This window comes from Protopterus annectens, chromosome 8.part0 (genome assembly GCF_019279795.1).
Source record: "Protopterus annectens isolate FY-2018-M chromosome 8.part0, PAN1.0, whole genome shotgun sequence".
NCBI lineage: Eukaryota > Metazoa > Chordata > Ceratodontiformes > Protopteridae > Protopterus > Protopterus annectens.
Genome location: NC_056741.1, coordinates 777,354,723 through 777,378,065, shown reverse-complemented (window position 1 = coordinate 777,378,065; position 23,343 = coordinate 777,354,723). Strand labels below are relative to the sequence as shown.

Sequence of the window (23,343 nt, the reverse complement as noted above, 5' to 3'; positions counted from 1 at the left end):
GCTCTTCCTTGTCATCCCCTGCTTTCTTCTCAATTAACAGACCAGCAGGTGCTCTGTGCACTCAGACGTATAAGCTATCAGGCAAGAGAATGAGGTTTTTGCCCGACTTGCAGTCAGTGAGATTTGCCTGCTGATAGGTTCCTACTTGGCTGTAGCAATTTTTGAGGTGTTAATTTAACTGTTGCTCTCTGTCACACAGGTCTGGGCACTGAAAAGCAAACTGAAGAAACAGTCCACAGCTATGGGAAATGGTGTAGCCAGAGCCTTCCTCAGGGCTCAAGCAGCTCTGTTTGGATCATACAGAGATGCACTGAGATACAAGCCTGTAAGCATACACATGTTTATTACCTTTTTATTTAGAATATGTAAATTATAAGAGTATGTTATATTCCACAAGACAGTGTTTGTTTTGTATTCTGTGAGCACATATAATAAACACTGTTGCCTGATTTAAAAAGTTATATATCAGCATGATAATCTCTGAAAGCAACATATTTACCTGTTGTATTAACATATATGATGTGTATAATGTTTGACTTCAGTGAAATTCAAGTACACAAGGAAGATAAAAGTATGTAAACATTGACAGGATACACTAGATTTTGCAGGAGAAGGCTAGAAAATTGTCTAATGACATTCCGCCAGGAATAAATCTGCCAATGACAGATACTAAACATTTGTACTTTATACTTTCATACTTGATAACGAAACTAGACAGTGTCCTAGTTTGGAATTACCCATGTATGCAATGTTGTTCATACTCCAGGAATTGTTTGAACTTGGACAAAGTTTTAACGTATCCCTATGTATAACAGAAGTTAGTGTTGTAGAGCTGCTTTTGTTCCAGAAGTATCCTAAATACATTGTTTTAGTGCCTTTGTTTAGGACATTTTCTTTTCTTTTATTGAAAAGAAAAAAAAATGCATGTGTGTGGGATTTCTTTCCTGGTTTCATTTTAGGCAAGCCTCTTTCCAGAATTCTTTGGTAATTTATCAGATTCACATAAGTAGTTTGCTTTCAACTTCTTTACTGCTTCTGAAATTACAATACACTATTTTTGACAATAAATAGTTCACTTCAAGCCACTGTTGGACATTCTGAAGTGGATTACAAGATTGAAATACTGCCATCAAACATCCATGAGCAAGACAAGACAACCCTCCATTTATACGTGTATGCTTCTGAGTCACATTCATCTCCTTTGTTGACCCCATGAACAGCCACCTTCATTCTCATAGTTTACTAGGCAAGTAGGGAATGGAAGTAAAATGCTAGCCTTTTTTATGTTTTACACACACACACACACACACACACACACACACACACACACACACACAAACACTCTTTCAAAGGTATAGCTAGGTAAGGTACCCTGGGCACGAGGTATTAGGGGGACACAATCAGGAGATAGTATGTTAGTAGTGCACTGTCAACATTCAGATGAGAAATGTGTATTTGAAAGAAATGTAGTTTGCTGTTTGCTACATTTTTTTTTCCCAGCCTCTAGTATGAGAGAATTTTTGCTTCTCAGCTTAGGGTTGAAGTGCACAGATCAGAAAGAACAGTCCTTGCTCCTCCATGAGGAGTGCCAGAGTGGGGAATGGACCTTATTACAGTTGGTCACATCCAGAGACAATTTTGACATGTCTTTGGAAGGTAGGAGGAAAACTGTGCTCCTGGATAAAACAGGAACACAAGGAGGACATCCAGACTTTGTACAGAAAGTGTTTAAACTGAGAATCACACCAAAGAAGCTCTTACTATGAGGTGACATTGCTGCTCACTGCTCCACTGTCTTAATAGCATAACCTTACTTATTGGACAGTAGAAAATGTACACTAAACTGTGATTGACTTTCCTTAAAAGAAATTGAGTACTTCATTCCGAATTCAGAACAGTGCTGACTAGATAATCTTATTTTCTAATAGAAAATGTACAGCAAACTGTAACTGGTTTTCATTAAAAGAATGTCAAAGTTTCATCTGAAGTCAAAACCATAGCTTGCTCTTTTGGTGCCTGCTGCCAAAGCGAGATCTGGCATACCTCCACTCTAAGTAGAGGAGCAAAAAAAAAAAACATCTAGCGCTCTGTCCTTCCCTAAGGAGGTTGCACTTGATCCTAAAGCCTTTTGTCTTCACACTCTGCATGAAAGCAAAAAAAATAAAATCTGGTGCTGCCAGGTCCTAAAGCCCTACTCTCTGTATTACAGAAAAAGAGGTCACTGCTTCGATCTGGTGTTCTGCTGTCTAAGTAGGAGTGCCAGGTACCAATGCCCACATGCTCTACTGTCCCGTGGAGGACATTTGAGGAGTGAAAACAAAATTAAAAATATATATATGAATCTGATGATTGTGGCCACTAACAATTTACTCCAGGGGCAGTTGCATCCATTTCCCTGTGCTTCTGTTCAGTTAACAATATGCATTTAATTTTCTTAATGTTTCAATTCCCTAGAAGCTATTGCTAATTATTTTAAAGTAAGACAGATATCAGCACATGTTCAACATCCTTTCATTTCTCTTAACACTGATTGTCAATAGTAAATGATTTAGCAGAAGAATAAAATTTGTGCTTCTTAAAGTATACCTTTGGTCACCTTATTCCTTGCAAATTCTTCTAATAGTATAAATCTCTTCAAAGTACCAAAAAATGATGTCAGAACTATTTCTTAGTAAATTATTCTGCTATCACTTTAGGAATTCAGAGCCCCAAAAAACAGGAAAACGGGCCATATTCTCCACAATTAAACCTTTACTTTAAAATATACAACTTTACACTTTCCTTTTACTGTAGGAGTATTACAAAATGTCTTACTTAATTCGGCAGAACTGATACATCTAGCTCCAGCATGTAAAAAACAAGTGCAAACAGAGTAGGTGTACCAGGTATCACTTCTCTCCCTTCTAAAATGTGTGACTTTACATTTGCTGTGCTACAGAGCATGGGGTAACATAAGCTGCATGCTGTATATTACTGACATAATTTGTATTAAATTGTTTAGAAAAGATGAAGATAAACAAAAAAGTGTTGCTAAATATAAATGGAATTATATATTCTTGTTAAGTTCTTTTTGTTTGGTGCTGTAAACTTTCAAAGTGCAGAAAACTGCATTTTATCAGATATATTAAATTTGCTATGCATTAAAAATGTAAGCTCTCTCTAAAATTTTCATTCTAAGAGTTGAAAATTGTTAAGGTATGTGAAAGCTTGAAGATGAATCTAATTATTGTTTGAGGACCTGTAGTATATACATTTGTGTTTATTTGTGGAGGTTCATTGATTCATCTATGTGATTTCAGTTTTAGCAGTGCTTTCATTCTCCTAATATTTAATTGGTGGTACAAACTTTTTTTCTTTTTCTTCCCCTGAAGTCCTTGCTTATTTGACAGTTCCCCTGTCTTCATCCTATTGACCTATCCATTCAAAAGAAAAGGAAGCTGGGTATTTCCAGATGAGGAAAGAGTCCTATGGCCCATTCATTCCTACTTGTGAATCAGCATCAGTTTTCCATTCTCCAGCAGCAATCTGATCATAAGGAGCAGGCCAGCTTGCTGCATATGGGAGGGTGGCCTGCCCTCTCTTGGGAGAAACTCCATCATTGGCTCCTCCAAGTCTACAGTTGCTGCCTTCTGAATATTAGCATACCTCTGCACAGCTATTTTGCCTTTGTTGAGCAGTGTGAATGCACTATGAAAGTGCCTGTTTATCTGGCTCAGCACACCACACAGTGTCCCAATATGATCCAGACATTTGGTGAGCTATAGCCACCTCCCTCAGAATAGGGAAAACAGAAATGGCCACTCATACCCATCCTCCCTGGCCAGAGCCACTAATAAAACTGGGATCACCTCTGGTGTAGTCATGGCTTTATACTTCTATGCCATAGAATTGGCTATACAGAGGATACATTTTGGTTAATGTTGGCAAGCTGCAGAGGAATAAGAACATGACTTAATTTTAACTTTCTGAATGTGTGACACAGAACTAGAACTTGTGGAAGATTATATAGTCCATTGATACCACTGTAACACAGGGTAAACTGTCTCTAAACAACCCTCATGGATGACATTGTGAAGTCGCACAAAGCCCTACAAAAGAATATCTTTAAGAAGATGGAGCATATTATGACTAACGTTGGTTGTAATGAATAATTACCTTTGCCAGACTTCTGGAAGTTTTTTTCAGCAAGTAATGTTTCACCATGCAAGCTGCATAGTGAGCATGCTTAGTATTACAAAGTTCCTACCACAGGGGAGGAAGCAGCCACTGAGAGCCTGTAGAGGAAGTGTGGCAGCAAATAAGTGTGCATGATGTTACATCTGGTATTAAGTTCCTAGCAGCCCAACATTCTCCACAATTGAATCATTACACATCCTGAAAACATAAAAAACCCAGAAATAATTATGCAAGTAACATATCATAGAATTTGATTTACTGGGATACTGCAAACTTCAAAAATACTGTTTAGGTAATACAGTCCCAAATCAGTGTGTTAAGTCACCTTGGTAGTATGATTTTTGTGGATGCCTTGTCTTCCATTGTCAAGGATACAATGAATTAAAGCATATGTGTCAGAACTCCTTGGATTGGCATGGGTCTCTGTGTAGTGATATATATGTTTGTACATGGTCTAGTGCAGTGATGAGGTTGAAAAATGTGCATTTTCTAGCATCTGTAAAAGTATTTGGCAAAGGAGTGCTTAGTTTTCTCTTGTAGTGACTCCTTGGGATATGAGGGTAATCTATTAAAGAGATTTAGAGTATTCCATGTGCACACAGCCAGTGCAGTACTTACGCATTCCTTTGGAAAGATTTGGAGCCACTAATAACTGATTGTCCAGTCAATGAAACAAAGTGGGCACATCATTTTCTTTTGGAGATATCTTTTGACAGTTGTTTATATTGCCTAATCTGTGCAAATGATGTATTTAATATTAATGATTTTCTTGTAAGTAAAACGAATGAGCTCTCAGATAGCCTCATTCAGGGTGCCTTTAGTTGAGCATTTTGATGCATTTGTGTTCTATCATTAACAAATGTAGGATTTTAGACATATTCAGATAGCATTTAACATGAAATTCCTTGCAAAAAAGTACTGTAAGTTTTCCGTTCCTCTTAAGTGCAGAGAATGTATTATCATGATGTCCAGCCTGACTTTCACGGGCTATCTAGCTTACAACTTAGAGATACTTAGATTTGGTTAATCTGAAAAGTCCCATTTATCTTAAGCTACTTAAGCATTAAGTAATGAACATTTATTTGTATTAACATGAAATGAAAGTTATTCTGATAACATAGATTAGATGTTTTGTATCCCAGTGGTGAGGATCAACATACACAGGAGATTATAGCTTACTTTTTGTACAAGTACTATTCTTTTTTTTAAGTTTAACTTAAAATTTTGAATATTAGCTGATTTAACTTCACACTGCTCATTAATTTTTCAAAATCAAAAACAAGTTGTCATTAAGTAACCAGAGTTTTACTGCTGTATATACAACAGAAGAAGCAAGTACTGTGTACCATCAGTAACAGAAAACTATTTCAGCATTTTTGCTTGTGCAATTGCAGAAAAGATTCATATGTTCAAGTAACCAAAAGCTTTCCCTTTATGTGATATGGCAGCGAACATAAAAAGGATATGCTTAATATTCTGTTCTTATTTTGTTCTATTCTTAAGGCTGTAGTTTCAAAGTCAGTGATATTTTCGGTGTACCACATATATGAATTGGCCAAAGTATCCTGAACTGTAAAATATAGTTTTTGTTAACCACAACATTACTGTATTTTCCCTAATTCATTAGTTTGTATTATACCTTTTGAAGTTTCTGAACACAAAAAAGGAGATTAAGCAAATGAAATGTTTAATTGTAGATGTTGTTTTTGTTAGGCAGATAATGTAACAAAACTGTATAAGAATCTTACTCTATTTTTGCCTTGCTATTTCTGGGTCTTTAATAAGGCTGTAATCTAGTAGAGCCGTTCCAGTTTATCTGTAATACACATACTGTTTTTATGCTTTTTAGATGTGACTAAGTAACATGAAAACATTGCCACTGAGATAATTTTCCTGATTTAGTAGAATGCTGAAAATTTGGCTTGAGTTACCTACTGTGCATCTGACATGAAATATATATGCAGCTTAGGGGGACTAGATCCTGCTGCGTACATCATCTCACAATGGAAAGAAAAAAATCTGTTTTGCTGTTGTCAAAGAACAGCTGTCTTATGTGGACAGGAGTCTGTGATTGGAATATAGCTGTCCACTTTTAAGCACAAGATCCCTGCTGATGCTGAATCAGAGATGCCTTTGAAGTGAGATTCTGAATCAATAAAATAGCTGTTGCTTGGGCTGTGGCACATTCGTACAGCACTGGCTTGTTACATTTAGCAGTCAGCATTCTGTATTCTGGCTTTTTAAATTGTTCTTATCAGTTACTATAGGTAAGTGAATAATAACGAAATATATTAAGGTTATCAAGATAGCTCTGTGTTTTCTGTCCCAAGGTGAGATTCACTGTATTTGTAATGTAGCTAAATTTGAAGCATTAAAAAAAAAAAAACATTTTAACTGCTCAGCATATATTGTACATTGTTGCAATTACACACACTTTAAGCAGCAGAACACAGATTTTCTAAACTCACTTGAGGCAATTTAAAAAAAAAAAAAAAAGTCGGTGCTTTTCAGAAGAATTTTTCATAAGTGAAGCGTTTAAGAAGAGATCAGGACCCTTGTAAAGATGTGAAATGTTTGTATAATTTATGTTACATCATTCAGGCAACCTAGTTTGTTGATTTTATTTATTTATTTTATTATTTATGTATTTTACATTTGTTCACTGGCTAGTGTCTGACTGGACCATGAGCCCATTTTCAGCAGAGACCCACGTAGAAAAGCTCCAAAAATACATTACAAATGATTTACAGAGACATGTTGACAAAACAAAGCATCACTTGTATAGTTAAGGATACACCTTAAGCATTATAAAATACATTACATAATGATTTACAGAGACATGATGACTTTTTTTATGTAACAGTTATGAGCAGAATATGGGCCAGTAATCTCATAGGATAGAGTTTATGCTGGTGATGTAGTGATGCAAGGTAGCCTGTTGAGAGAAGAGGCAAGTGTAGAGAGAAATTAAATTAGCCTGGATATGTGCAAGAACATAGCTATTGTTTAGAGAAGTATTTTTTTAGTAGTATTTAGAAATGATCAGGATCAGTTAGAATATGCTGTGGAAGAGAGTTCCAGGTTTTGGTAATTTGAAAGGAATGTCTCCGTGTTAGTTGAGAGATTTAGTTGTATTAAGTATTAATTTGTCAGCTGACCTAAGGTTTGTATATGGCTGTACAAGGTCAGAGAGAGCAGGGAAATTGTCAGGTTTGTAGATGACTCTATGAGCAATTATTAACTGGTTTAGAGATAGTAAGTTGGGTAGTTCAATCCAGATAAGATGGTGAATTGCGGAGCAGTGATGTGCTTTATGAGGTAAGTCTGAGGCGAATTTGGCTATTTTATTGTAACAAGTTTGGAGGTTATGCAAATCTGATTTACTTAGGTTAGTAAAGATTTGGAAACAGTAAAGTAGAGTGGCTAGGAGGTGGGATCTGGCTGTTGCTATTCTGGCATAGTTAGGTAGAGTTTTGCCCTGTGGACCAAGTTTTTTATGGACTTTTTTGATTGTTACTGCTATATGTTTATCGAATTTTAGACAGTTATCTATTGTGACACCTAAAAAGTTAGTTTGCTTGACTGGTTCGATTTTTGTTCTATTGGAGGAATAGATGGCAAGAGGGGATGGGATGTTTTTTGCACTAGAAAAACTGAAGACCATAAGCTAGGTTTTGTTGGGGTTTAATAGGAAATTGATGGTCAGATATGTAGTTTTCTATTTTTTGGAGAACATTTTGCATTTTCTCTTGTATTTTCTTAATGAACGGGGCAGAGCAGAGGAGAGAGGCATCATCAGTGAGTTTAGTGGAGGTACTGAGGCTATTCATAAATATGATAAAAAGAAAAGGGCTGAGTATGGAGCCTTGGGGAGCTCCAACAGTGATGGGTAGAAGGGGGAGAGAGTTTATTCCATTTGGTGGCTTGTTGATAGAGAGACAGCTATGAAACCAGGTTAGGGATGTTGTGCTGAGATTATAAGATGTGAGCTTACTGAGGAGTATTTGATGTGCTACAGTGTGGAAAGCTTTGGACATATCAAGGAAGGTTGCAGAGATGCGTTTCCCATTATTTTTGAGGAATTTAACAGTATTTGTGAAAGTTATAAGAGCAGTATTAGTACTATGTCTATGTGGGAAACTGTATTGAGTATTGGATAAAAGGTTGCTCTTATGGAAGTGGTCAAGGATTTGCTGAATGCATTTTTCTAAAATTTTTAGATAATGGAGAGAGAGGTGATTGGTCAATAATTAGAAAGGTCAGAAGGGCCACCTTTGTGGAAGGGTATGATATGGGATATTTTCCAGAGGAGAGGTACATACTGTTCATAGATAGGGAGGCTGATTGCAATAGATATGAGGTAGGAGATGGTTGCAATGGCAAGGTTTCAGACATTTGTTAGGCAGTTGATCAGCTGCAAGAGAGCAGGGCTTTAATTTACTTAGGAGCTTTCTTATGTAAATAGTATGGACTGGCTTAAGAGTGAAAGAGTTAGGGTTTTGTTCAGAGGAGTTGGGTATATATAGGGGAGCATTTGCACTGTTATTTAGCAATGAAGTTAGAGTTAGTAAAGTGAGTATTGAATTCAGTGGCTATACACTCATTTGTGCTGCTGGTTGATGGTACAGGGGTAGTAGGTTTTCCTGGGTTTAAGATGTGGTTAATAGCTTGCCAAAATTTCTAAAGGTTGTTTTGGTGTTGTTACTGACATGTTTGGAAGCATTTTTTGTTTGTCTTTTTTTATTTTTTTTTATTTTTTTGCTTGATTTCTTAGTTGTTTATATGAGATTAGGTTGTCTTTTTTTCTGTTATGGTAAAGAGTCCAGGCTCTATCCTTTTGCTTGAGGAGCAGTTCAGTCTCTTTTGATAACCATGGTAATTCAGATTTGGCATGTATTTTTCTAGTGGGAGCTAAGCTATTAAGTATTTCAAGGAATGACTTATTAAAATACTGTACAGTGAGATCTAACTGAAGGAAGTTTAATGGAGACCAGTCATATTGCTGTAGTAGTGTACTGAAAATAGAGGGGGGGAAGTTTTTTTTTTTTTTTTTTTTTTGTTGCTGATGTGTTTTTTGTTAGTTGTTTGTATCCGTTTCCTAAGAAGAAAGGTTGGGGTGTGATCGCTCAGGGTATCTGGAAAGCAGCCAGCTTTGTAACCTATATTAGGTTTATATATCAAAATCCAGTCTAGTATAGATTGCTTGTTGGAGTGTTTATCGATGCACATGGGATAGTTAATGGTTTGTCAGAAGTTGTATAAATTTATAAAGTTGGTGGGTTTTTTGAGGGAACAGGTAAGCCAGTCAAGGTTGAAGTCTTCTAGTATTATTGTTTCTTGAGAAAAGTTGGTGGAAGCCCAGCAGAGAATATTTTCTGTGGTAGGGAGGTTGTTATTGGGGGGAAGGTAGATAGCAATAAGAACTGTAGACTTATGGGAGTAGATTTCTAGATGTGTAGTTAATATTTCATAGTTGGGGAGGTCTAGAGGGGTGGAGTTTAGTTGCACCAGTTTGAGCGAGTCTTTAAACATGATGGCAATACCACCACCCCATTTGGCTAACCTGTCTAATCTGATTATGCTCTACCCATCGGTAAGTATTTCCTCATTTTTTTATATGGGGCTTTAGCCAGGTTTCAGTTATCACATCTATGTCTGGGAGGTATAGGACAAGGGTAGCATGGAATTCATGAACTTTGTTTATTATGCTTATAAGGTTGAAATTGGTTATGAATAGATCAAAGTGGCATCTTTTTGGTGATGGATAGTGGAACGAGGAATTGGGGGGGGATAGATCAGTTGGATAGTGGAGCGAGGAATTGGAGGGGGATTGATTAGTCGGGTGATGTGTGGAAGAGAGGGAGCCTTGGATGGGTGGGGTTGTGGTAAGTGTGGGGCCTGGGTTAGGGTGAATGTCAGCTTGGAGTTTTATCTAGGTGAGTGAGTGAAGGAGAAGTAGCCTTAGTTTAGATATCAGTTTGTGATTTTTGTATAGGCTGCAAACCAAGATGTGAGTGTAAATATGGCTAAAGGTAAACAGTAGTGCTTTGGAAGAATTGAAAAAAACTGAGGGGAGATGTGGAAAGCTAAGTTGCACTGATAAAGGTTAAGCTTGTAAGTTAGAGTTGGAGAGGAGAAGTTTGTAATGTAGTATGGATGGTAAGAGGTGGTATGGTAGCTCGAGTAAGAATACATAGAAAGGGGGTTATTATTGTGATAGCTTTTATCTGTGACATATTAAGGTAGCTATGCTTGGTGTTAAAAATAATATGTGAAGGAGTGGGTGGGAAGAAGAAGGCTACGTGTTGAGGAGTAGCAGGTAGTTGAATAGAAGGGAAAGAGATAGGGTAGGTCACTTTAAGAGGGTGGAGTGTTGAGGTGGATTGGGATATGGGCATAGATAATGGTGATTACTCATCTCACCTCTCACCGTCTGTCAATGGGTGTGGTTATTATAGCGATAAATGTAAGGGGGGGTTGGGTAAGGGGAGCAAAGTGAGCCCAGAGCAGGTTGAGCCCCCACACGCGGTCCTGGCCATGTGTTTAGAAGGGAAAAGAAAAAAAATCAGTTTCACTGACATTAAGGTTAGTACTTTCATACCCTTAAGCCGATATCTTAGGAGTACATAACAACCTAAGGGGATTTCTTATGTATTTCTTTTTAATGTTTGTAATTTAACCAGAGAAATCCAGAAATGGGTGGGTGCATGACAGGAAAGAGAAAAAACAAGAAAAAGCCTGGATGTAGTACTTGCATTAAGGGCTAGCGTCAGGTACTTAAGGCAATTAAGGTCACAAAATGTAGCTGAGTGTACAATAAAAGGGGGTGGGAAAAGATCCCAGCAGTGAGAACGCTTTTACAGTATTTTATTTGCTAACCATTAAAACAGGTTTGTCAGAAGATGTATACATTTATAAAGTGGGTGGGTTTTTTGAAGGAACAGGCTAGAAGTTAAATTAACCACAGAAATGGGTGGGTGCATGAGAGGACAGAGGAAAAAAACAAGAAAAAGCCTGGATCTAGTACTTGCAGTAAGGGCTAGCGTCAGGTACTTGAGGCAGTTAAAGTCACAAAATGTAGCTGAGTATAGAATAGAAGGGGGGCGGGAAAAGACCTCAGTAGTATGCAGTCCTTTATAGTATTTTATTTGCTAACCATTAAAACAGGTTTGTCAGAAGATGTATACATTTATAAAGTTGGTGGGTTTTTTTGAAGGAACAGGCTAGAAGTAAAATGTTCTATTTTGTCTCAATTGTTTGTATACACAGTGGAACTGCAGTGAGAAATCTACTAAGCAGGAGAAGTTCAGTTGTTAATCAAGCCAGCACAGTACTCTTGTTCAGGGGGTATTTCAGATGTTTCAGGCTGCAGATTCTTTAAAGAAGGTGACTTTTACTGCTACTGTAAACAGAGACAAAAAGAAAGAGATGAGAATGTGATTTGTATTGAGGTTGCTTTACCCTTGCATACTTGACTTTTGTCTAGATTAAATGAAATTTCTGGTACAACTGTGAAATCAACATTTGTTAAAACAGTACTACATCCAGATAAATAGAAAGAACAGTATATGTACTGTATAAAGAAAACCATAAATACAGAGAGTCAGGGCTGAAGGAGTTGGGTACAGAGGAAATCTGCTGCCTTTTGGACCATTTATTACTGAAAAACAGTTTGCATTTTGTGTAATTAGAGTGCTTCTGTTTAATGCTTGTGCATGTATGTAGTGCCTTCTCATTAGAAATATAATACTGTTTAACAGCAAATGAAAAAAAAGAGGAAAATGTAGTAGTCTTTTTAGATTCCCATGTATGTATATGCATATATATATATATATATATATATATATATATATATATATATGGGAATATATCTGCAGTGAGATGGATGGTACAGCACATGCTGCAGACACTGGCATTGCTACCCAACAGCATGTTTGGATACACCCTTGCAATTTCATGGATTGCTTTAAGGCATCATTCTTAAATGCTCATTTTGATGGTTCCTAAGTGAAAGCCACACTGACAAGGAGCGAACAAGAGAGAAAACCACTGTCTGCCACAGAAGTGTGTTTTTCTGTGCTTCAAAGACCCTTTTTGAGCAATCAGAGAGGAGGACGAAAGATGTTCTTCCAAAATCTCAGTCTTTATCCCCGGACTCTGCTAGTCATACATCTCAACTGGGCAGATTTTCACAGAATCTCCAGATTTTGTTCTCATATTTTTGGTCTATTTTTCATAAAATTGTGGTTTTCTGGCAAATTGGTGGCAACTCATTAAAGACTGAAGTTAGAAAATAATGACAAACATTTGAAATTCAGTTTTCATACTCTTCAGAAAATTCATGCTAATGCAAAACCTCTTATTCTATCAACTTTCTAAGTTTGTAATAGCAATATTTAAAAATTGTCCCTAGCTTTGGGCCTTTGTCCCACTTTTACTTATGGCTTTGTCCAGATTTCTTGCTCTAAGAGGTTTAAAGGTATGCTGCTAGCAATAGTGCCAGCTGAGGTGGTGGTGGGAGGGGACTTTAAGGAGCAGAGGCAGTTCAGATTTTTAGGACTTCAGAGGTGCTTTCTTGTGGAGGCCCTTTCAGTCCTCCTGTAAAATTGTCCAACTGCTGCACTCTAGAGACAGTCGGGAGGAGCTTGACTGTATAATCACAAGCTTTGGAGGCCATCACAATGGACTCCTGGGTTTTGAGTAATTTCCAGAGGTTGCTGTATTCTGTTTCACACTTTTCCCAAGGTTAAATCAAAAACACATCTCAGAAGTTCCACCCACTCACAGGAAAGAAGAAGCAATAGAAATCTGAATGCTGCTACCAAACTGAGTAATTCAAAAGGTTTCATGAGATGAGATAAGATCTGGGGTCTATTCATAGTTCTTTTTTGTGCCAGAGGAAAAAAGGGAGACCTAAGCAGATTAAACCTGTTTATCAAACAGACCAAATTCTGGATTCATAGGTTGGCACTAGGCTATCGGCCCTAGGGCCTATACAAGCCTAGCCATAACAATTCCCTGGCTATTTCTTCCCACACTGTTTACTTCCCTGGACCCCTGTCTAGCAGGGCGAATGACGTGATGGCAGTTGTTCTGTCCATCCCACATCTTCTGAGGAGAGGAGATTGGATGCAATTGGTGGACTTCAAAGGAGCCTACTGTCACATAAAGACAGAGAGGCTATCCAGGAGCTTCCTATACTTCAGGCTGGGAGATGGCCGTTATCAGTTTCAAGAACTGCTATTTGCACTCAACACCACTGACAAGTGTTTACCAAGTGCATAGCAGTGGTGGTAGTCTGACTCATGCTGTGGGATTTGTGGTTCTTCCCATACCTGTAAGACTGGCTCCTTATGCCAGTGTAAGAGAGTCTTTCATCCAAGCAAGGGACTACTTATGTCAGCTATGTCCTTGGATATTATGGTCAACCTAGAGAAGTCCCAGCTGAAATTAGTACGATGTGTAGATTTCATCTGTTGCCATTTGGACAGAACCAACCAAATAGTGTAACTTTCACCCTCAAGGGCATCAGTGTTTCAACTGACCAATCACATTTTTCAGGACCCAAGATGCCCTACTATTCTCATCCAGCGTCATCTATGTCATTCGGCAGCTGCCATCTGTCTTGTTCTTGTAGCAAGGTGTTGCATGAAAAGTCTTCAAAGGACTCTGTCCTCACAGTGGTCAAGCTATGCCCATCTGATTTTGTATCTCTTCCACCTCTCCAACATGATGTGGAAACACATTCATTGGTGGACTTCTTCCCCTCTACTGTCCTCAGGCCATCCATTTATTCTGCCCTCATCCAAGGCCACAGTAATCCTTGGATACTTCTCTGCTAGGGTGGGGGGCATTAAGTGGAAAACTGTCCAAGGTACGTGGTCTCAGTCAGAAGCTCACTTACACATTAGTATCTTGAAGATGAGGGTGGTTCTCATAGTGTTGCAGGCTTTTCAGAACATCCTCCCCAAGGGTGTGATTGTGATTCTGTCTGACAACAATGCTGTAGTGTGATACTTCAACAAACAAGGGGGAACCAATTCTTACCCACTCTGTTGAAAGGCCACGAGGGTGTGACTTGAGGCAATATCCTCCAAATGTTTTCTAATGGTGGTGCATATCCTGAGAAAATCCAATATTCTAGCTGTAAGGAGCATTCTGATACTTCACGAGTGGTCTCTCAATCCAGTGGTGGCAGCCAAATTCATCATCTGCTGAAGGTAACCATGCTATGATCTTTTTGCAACCCCCTTCAACATCAAGTGTTATCTCCTTTTTACCCTGATTTCCCCCGAGGGACAGTCACCCAGGGATGCTATTTTTCATGTCTGGTCCTGGGTCTTCTGTATGCTTATCCTCCATTACTTTTCAAATTCCCTCAGAAAGCAGTTTGATGCAGAGCTACAGTTAAATACTTAAAAGGCAGTGGCAGAGGGGTTCCAAAAAGAAACTGTAGTAGCAGAGAATTATAGAAAAGGTAAACAACTCAGCAATGAATAGTATATGTGCAAACAAACTATTTTACCTACAACAGGAAAAAAAGGTATTTTACCTTGTAATTGGTTCTTATCAAGGACGAATCTTCCCTAGTAGCTGGTACCTTATAGAACTGAGGTTGAAATTATATCTAGAAGGGCTAGGGTAGCAGACTGATAATTTCTTAAACCAGATGTACACAAGGACTTGATAGCTGAGGCTCTTCATCCTACTTTCTTTCTTGCCTGTTGCACAATTTTGCACAGGGGTCCACAGCTCAGTAGTATAAAATGACAAGCCATACAACAGTCCTTAATTTATCGCACCAAGTTCCCAAAGGAATCTTCCACAATGGAAAACAACCACAGGAATGGTGAACAGCAGGGAAAGATGGTAGTTGCTCCTCCTCTTGCCAAGAAGTCAAGCAGTTAGCAGGAACGTTCCCAGTCAAAGTCAGGCATGCAGATCTTCTTCAGTTGATGTAGTCTAAACCCAGATGTAAAACAGTGCTTGCCAGTTGGAGCTCTTCTTCCTTCCTTTTTTCCTGTGTGTACTTTATTTATAGCAGAGACATATGTTGAAGTGAGAGTCTGCTGAACAGGAGAACATCCATAGAACAGCCCAGAGCAAGGCAGTAGGGAAAGATGGTGAATGCTCCTGTTCTCACTGGGAACACCTCATAACAACAGTCCCAGTCAGGTTAATGCAGACAAGTTCTCAAGCTCATTTCAGGCATAGTAATCTAAATCAAGACCTAAAAGAAGTGCTTGATAGCACAATCGCTACTTCCTACCTTCTTTCTTGTGTGTTTTGGATTTTGCAGGTACATACAGAGGATCATAGCTTAACAGAAAAGAATGGTAAGCCATGCAGCAGTCCTTTATTTACAGAAATTCACAGAGAAACAGGGAATCTGACAGTCAGGAGAACAGCCACAGGAATGTCCCACAACACAGCAGTAGGTAGAGATGGGGACCGCTGTTGCTTTCACCAGGAACAGTTAACAGCAACAGTCCCACTCCAGTTTAGAGAGGCAGGTCCTGAAGCTCACTTCAAGCACAATAGTCTGAACCAAGATATAAACAAAGGCTTTATTGTAGAATACTTTCTGCCTTCCTTATCTCTTGTGTGTCGTACAAGTATACATAGCTGTCACCACCTCATTTTCTTTTCTTCTGTGCATATCCTTTTAATAATTTGTTGTAGGACAGTACAAAGAATTAGAGCAAAGATTTAGAGGGTTATTACTGTAGGTACTGCAGTGTGCAAGACGTGGGCAGGACAATATAGGGAGAATAAGTGAAGTTTTTTTAGTCTACAGGAGAGGCCTTTCCAAAAAATGTTGTCATGCTCGCCTAGTATTAGTGAGTTGATACTGGGCAACAAGGTATAGTCACTATGCTGTTTTCATGAAAAGTTACACTTCTGTCAGGTTAAGGATCTTGCATAACTTGAGGGAGTACATTTTTGACTTGGTAGTCTGCAGCATTTCTTTGGTTTGAAGTATGGTTAAGAGTTTGTATCTTTCGGCTTTTCCCAGTTAGGGGTCGGCACAGCGGAACTCCAGTCCGCTAATGATTGGCAGTTGATTTTTACATACCGGCTTGCCAGGCCTAACGCACAACCTTCAACAAAGCTATGCCCATTCACGCATGTCTCCACGCAGAAGACGCTCTAGCTGAGAATCGAACCGGACCTATGTAACTGTGCAAAATTAAGCAGTACAAATCCCCGAAATCCTGTCTGTTTTTGTCACATGAGAAAATAATAAAAAGAAGACGTCGTCTGACTCGCATCAAGAATGCTCACATAGAGTAGGAGACCAGTGTAATAAAAGCTGAGAGTGTTTGTAACATAGAATTCCAGTCTTCTACTATGCCTTACAGTAGTAGCAACAGATGTCATTTAATTTTACTGTTGCAGTATTCAGTGCAGTAGAGATCCCCTGCCAAGGGCGGTCTGACATCTGGCCAGTATATCAAAGCCTTTAGGTTGCTTTAAGGTACCCAGTATACCACACGTATGCTCCTTGCATAGCCTAGGGCATAAAGCTCATGTCCAGCCATACTATCCTCAGAAGTTATTTTGCCATCAGTTCAAACACCATCTTTTGATCATCGGTCTGAACGCCCTTTCCTTTGCTGGTTCACCAAGCCATTACAGACAAGTACCCTACTGGGGTTTTGTTGTCCTAGCTTTCTTTTGTTATATTGTTGATTGTGGGGTCTCATGTCATCCAAAAAGGTTAAATTCTAATGTGGGAGACAGATTCCCCATGAAGACTGTCACGAACAGTGTCTGTGTTGCCTTGGTTCTTCGCATAACCATATGTCCTGTTCTGTCTGTCAGGCCTTTGTTCCCAAAACCCTTCATAGTAGGCTTTCTTCTTTGGCACTTTATCTTGAGAATCAATGTCATAAGCATCTTGCTAAAGACACAGTGGAGGGAACTTCCTGCTCTAAGAGACAGCCATCTTGGAAGAAGGCCAAGAAACTTAGGCTGGAATCTTTGGCTGTAAAGCCTCTGCTAGATGACCCTCCCAAGGTAGCTCAGTTTTCCTGGCTTCATCATTGGATTCCTCTGCTGTGACTAGGTTGGAGGCTGGCGGGGATCTGACCTTAGGCACGTCCAAGGAGGCATTACAGACATCCCCTTTGGACATTCAGGGGGAATCACAGCTGATTATCTCCAAAGGACCTATGGGTGTTCCCCAAGTTTTAGTCAGAAAAGTCCTTACTACCAATTATTGAATGCCATCCAGGGTCAGATCCTACCAATTTTTTTAAGGTAGACATCCCCATAAAGAAAAAGCAGAAGACTAAACATATTTCCTCAGCTCCTAAGGATCCCCAAAGTGAATGGCAGCCCTTCACTGAGGGGTTGTTTAGTACTTTGATGGCTTTAAAACCTCCTCAGGGGGTTTCTGTTCCAGCCCCCTTGGTCCTCTACCACCCTTAAGAGACCCAGAGAACAGGATTCATCTGAGGAATCCCTGGCTTACTCCTCCCACATACCCTCTTCTTTGGATTATGGATCAGAGGAAGAGGAACCTACTAGTACTGATACTCCCTTTGAAGAGATTTCTTTGAGGACACTATCTAGGATGATGGAGTTTTTTAAAATGGAATTGTGCTCAGGTTTCTGAGATTCAAAAAAGGTGTTATGATCTACAGCAGATGGATTCTCTGAGACCTTCTGTTGTCCCGCCTATTTTTGGCTGTTTCTTGGATGCCTTTTCTAATGCCTTGTAACTTTCCAGATTCTCATCTCCCTGCCCCCAAGAAACCAGATATATTTTATAGGGTGCTTGAGGATTGTAGGTTCTTGTACAAGTGTCCTTCTAGTGACCCCTTGGTGGTGTCTGTAGCTTCTAACACATTTTCTCAATTGCTTCCTTCTTCTAAGTTACTGCCTTCTGATAATGATAGCAGAGCCATGGAAAGGCTAGTTACAAAGGTCTACTTATTTAATTATCAGACCATTATGTCCAGTTACTTGTTGCCTCTGCTATCCCAGGCCTGTCAGGTGATGTCTGATCTTCCAGACTCTGTAAGTCGAACATCTGCCCTTTCTTTTTTAGAGACTTCCTTTTAGGTGGCTCATCATTCCATCAAATGTAGTTATGATGCAACACATGTTTCTTCTAGGGCTGCTGATTTTCTTTCAGTAATGAAGAGGTATTCTTGGCTTCAGCTTCAACTTTTGCCTGATGATATTAAGGCTAAGTTGATGAATGCCACTCTAGATAATAAACACTTGTTCGGGGAAGCTGCTGCTGGTTTAATTTCCTTCAGGATAAGGGTAAGGCTTTACAGGAACTTAAATGTGTTTGTTTCTCCTTTGCCTAAATTTCAGAGAGGCTACCCCAATAAGCCTGCCTTTGTTTGCAGGCAATCTCGCCCACCTTCTAAGGGTAAAAAGGGTGGCAAGTGGCTTCCTTCTGCAAAGCCTACTTAGACGTCTGTGCCTCAGAATTTTCCTTTTCCCTGTAAACCAGGTGCTGTCTTACTATCTTTGTCTTCCCAGGCACTTTTCTCTTTGCTTATCTCTGTCTTCCTGTTTGGCTAACGATTACTCAGGATTCCTGGGTTCTTTCCAATATCCACCAGGGGTATTTCATGGTTTGGAAATCATTTCCCCCTTTTATGGAAATTTCTCAGCTCCCTTAGGAACAGCTGTCCTTCTTTCCAAGGGTGCTTCGACATCTTTTGATTCAGGGTGCTAATCAAGAAGTACCTGTGTCCCAGAAAAGCGGGTACCTGGAGACAAGTTCTAGGCATCTCTCATCTAAACACTTTTCTGAAGGTGCCCTCTTTCTGAATGTTGTACCTTCAGACTTTGTTCCCTCTTTACCTTCCTCAAGCTTATATGGTATCTCTGGATCTCAAGGATGCTTATCCCCATATCCCTAGTCATCCCACTTTCAGGCAGTTTTTTTACTTTTCTCTGTTGCTTCCTGGCATTTTCAGTTCTCTACTTTACCCTTTGGTCTTTCTACTGCCCCATGGGTGTATTCACCAAATACTTTGCTCCTGTGATTGCTTTCTGTAGGCTCTAGGGGAGCCAAGTCTTTATTTGGATGACCTCTTGTTTCAGGCATCCACTCAAGAGATCTTGTTGCAAAATCTTCATTTTGTCATTTCCATTCTGCAAAGCCTGGGGTTCACAATAAACTTTAAAAAGTATTTTCTGACTCCTCATGACCATGTTTTTTCAGGGGTGCAGGATCCAGACTGTGCTTATGCTGGCATCCCTGCCTCCTCCCAAGGCCTTAACAGTCATAGGTTGGTACTAGGCTATCGGCCCTAGGGCCTATTCAAGCTTAGCCATAACAATTCCCTGGATATTTCTTCCCACAATATTTACTTCTCCAGGCCCCTGTCTAGCAGGGCGACTGACATGATCCCTGGGGTGAATTTCATATCTCCCATCCAATCATCAAGGTTCCTTTTGAAGAGGGCCAATGAGGCGCTCTGGTTGATATGTATGGGCAGTCTATTGCAGAGTATGGGGAGTCTCTGGGTCAGGAACCTATCCCTCCAGCATGTTTTGTTCATTGTGATGACAAGGTTTATATCCCTGGAGTGTGTGGCTCTGAGAGATTGGGATTTCTTTAAGTGGAGCACGTCCAACAGCTCAGGGTTTGACATGGCCTTGTATGTTAAGCAGATATCACCTCTGAGTAGACAATATGCCACAGAGTATAGCTGGAGTTTTTTTAGACAGTCAGTATATGGCATCTGCTTTAGGCCTGTGATTCTTTTAGTGAGGTATTTCTGTGGCCTTTCCAGCTGTTGCAGATGTCTTGTGAGGTACATACCAAATGGGGCATTATACCCTATAATGGGTCTAATGAGGGATGAGTACAGTGGGACATTGACCTCCTTTTTTCTGGATGAAAAGCCCTTAGTGATGAGGTGTGTCACAGAAGGATTTCCTGACTGTTGTGGCAATGTGGTTATCGAAAGTGAGACCACTGTCCACCTGTGTCCCTAAGTCTCTCATCACACTTTCGATGTTTAGTGTCCTGCCACCTATGTGGTAATTCATGGGTACATGTTTTTTTCCAAAGGAGATAACTATACATTTCTTGGCATTAAGCTTGAGCCCATGGCTCTGGCACCAGGCATCTATTTCTGTAAGGCCCTTTTGTAGAATATCCACATCATTTGGGGATTCAGTAATGGCTCCCAGTTTGCAGTCATCTGCAAACTTTGTTAGCCAGAGTCCCTTAGTGTTGGCCTGTACTTCAGAGAAGTAGATGCCAAACAAGAGTGGTCCCAGGACTGAACCCTGAGGTACTCCACTTGTCTGGAGCTGGATTTGGAGTCGGCTACTTTTACTGTCTGGGTTCTGTCAGTAAGCCAGTTAGCAACCCATCGAGTGACGTAGGGATTTATGCCCAGCTTAGTAAGTTTATCTATGATTCCAGAGTGGGGGATGGTGTCAAAGGCCTTGGCGAGGTCCAGATAGGCTGTGTGGACTGCCTTACCCTTGTCCACAGCTCTGGAGACTGATTTGAAGAAGTCAATCAGATTCAGGAGACAAGATCGGCCCTTCACAAACCCAAACTGGGTGGGGTCTAGTGTTTGAAGGTTGCCAATGTCTTTGTTTATAAGTTCCATGATAATGCGTTCCATGCCCTTGCAAATCAGGCTTGTCAGACTGATGGGATGGTAGTTCCCGGGATCCAAGGTGGATCCTCCCTTGTGGAGCGGGATAACTGTAGCTGTCATTTTCTTTTTTCAAACTCTTCTTGCTCTGGCTCTGTAACAGCCAGGGAATTTTGGAGACCTCTGGGGTTCGTGGCCCCCACCATTCCTATGTTCCTTCTAACCAAACTCCACACAAGAATGTTTCAGTGATTTCTGAAGTCAGTTTGGCTTCAACATGTGCATCACTTTGAATTTGTAGTTCTTCTTTTGCCTTGTCTCAAGAAAGAACTTCAGTCCTGGATTTATCAGTTGTTTCTAAAGGCAGGGTTCTCTTTTCACCCCCCCCCCCTTCCTCCTCAGGAGCTGTTCACAGATGCTTCAGATGCGAGATGCAGAGCAACATTTGGCTCCCTAGAGGTGCAAGGTGTTTGGTTGCCTCTTCAACAGAAGGAGCACATCAGTGTCAAAGAGATGAGAGCTCTTCTGCTAGCTCTTCAGGCTTTTCATCCTCTCTTCTTCTCAGGAATCTCAATGTGTTTACAGATAATACCACAGTGATGTGGTATGTAAACAAATGGGGAGTGGACAAGATCTTATCTTTTTTGCCGGTTGGCACTCCTGGCGTGGGAACTTGCTATCCAGTATCAAGTGACTCTTCAGGCAGTTTACATTCCCACAGGTAAAAATATTGTAGCAGACACTCTTAGCAGGTTTTTATTTATTTATGTATTTGTTTATTTGACATTTGTTAAACAAGTAAGTCCAACTAGGACAAAGCCCTTTTTCAGTGGAGACCTGGGGAGAAAAGCTCCACAATAAACATTCAGCAATTAGACATAAAATAAATAAAAAATTTACAAAGACATAAACAGTAGAATTTAACATTACTGGTACTTTGAATAAATATTGTAGCATAAAAAATACAGATAGACCTTAAATCTTAGAAAAGCTAAAAACCAGTACAAATAAAATTGGCTAAGAAAAGTATAATAAATGAAAAAGAAGGAAAGAATGTCTAAGTTACAGAAAAGAAACAGAGAGGAGAGAAGGATAGAGTGATATAGTTGCCATAAAGAGAAATAAGGAGAAAGGAATGGTTTCCTTTAACTCAGTCCCATGAATAGATGTTTCACAGGGATGTGTTTATGTCCACCAGTTGGGTACTCCTCAAATAGATCTTTTTGCCTTCCCTCTAAACAGACAACTTCCTCTTTTTTTGTGCCAGATTCCCAGGTCATCTGATTTGGTAGGTGGGCACCCTATCTTTTTCTTGGAAGGGGATGTTTCTTTACACTTTCCCTCACCTTCCTCTCATTCCAAAAGTCCTGTTCAGAATTCAACCGCATGCTACCAAAATCTTGTTGTTTGACTCCCTTTTGGCTGAGACAGCATTGGTTCCCTCCTGTTCTACATTTAGCCAAGGGCAATCATCACAAGTTACCACACAGGGTGGACCTACTTGCACAAGACAAGGGATCTGTCATCCATCCCTATTTGTCCACTCTTCAACTGACACTGTGGGTGATAGGAGTTTGATCCCATAGACACCTTTTTTTCTGAGGATGTGCTTAAGGTCCTGTAGGAGGCCAGGAAACCCAATACTAGGAAATCCTACTTATCCAAATGGAAGAGTTTTTTTTTTTTGGTGTCCTTCTCTTAACCTAGATCCACTTTTGGTGAATGTTCCTTTGGTTCTGTATTATCTGTGTAAATTGCTCCATGGTGGTTTGACTTATTCTGCTAAGGCCCACTTTTCAGCTATCTCTGCTTGCCTGCCTTTATTTCCTCCTTTAGCTTCTAGATTTGAAGCTAAACAATTTCTTAAGGGCATCCTTCATATCAGGCCTCCCAGGAAGCCTGTTCCTCTTTCCTGGTATCTTAATTTTATTCTGGAAAAATTGACTCAGGCTCCTTTTGAGACTGCAGCTTCAGCTTCCTTGCAACATTGCTCTTGGAGGTTTTTTTTTTTTTTTGTTAGCCCTTACTTCTACCAGATGGATGGCTGAGCTTCAAGCCCTTATGGTTTGTGTTCTTGTTTTGGAGTTTCATAAGGACAGGGTGTCCTTGCGTACTAATCCTTCTTTTATGCCAAAGGTGGTAAATGAGTTGTCTCTTAATCATTCTATTCACTTGCCCACTTTTTTCCCTTCCCCGCAATCTGCCAGTGAGAAGGTGCTGCACATGTTGGGTGTGCATAGACAACTCAGATTTTATTTGGATAACACTAAGACTGTTAGAAAATATCGACAGCTCTTTGTTTCCTTTCATCCTGCTTTTTGTATGTGTTTATTATTACTAGTGCAAGCGTTGATACTTTAGCTGAATATTATTCATTTTATTTTCTAGTATGACATACCCTGCTATTTTATCCTGAGGTTTGAACTGTATATTTACTGTACATTGCTTTTCATCTGTTGTTGTATTTGTGTAGTATTATTAGCACTACTATTGTTACTTTAGTTGGAGCTTTTCTTCCCGGGCCTCCACTGAAAATGGGCTCCTAGCCTAGTCAGACATTCCCGGTTAACAAATGTAA

At 39.8% G+C, this 23,343-nt stretch overlaps 1 protein-coding gene across 2 annotated transcripts in view; it reads left to right on the top strand.

The window, feature by feature from the left end:
* The window catches only part of DENND1B (DENN domain containing 1B), a 3,525,330-nt gene that overhangs the window by 2,665,812 nt on the left and 836,175 nt on the right, over positions 1 to 23,343 (top strand). For both annotated transcript variants that reach the window (XM_044080248.1, XM_044080247.1), the window contains one exon: positions 200 to 325. In XM_044080248.1, the coding sequence (XP_043936183.1) occupies positions 200 to 325 (126 nt within the window). The remainder of the gene's footprint in view (positions 1 to 199; positions 326 to 23,343) is intronic.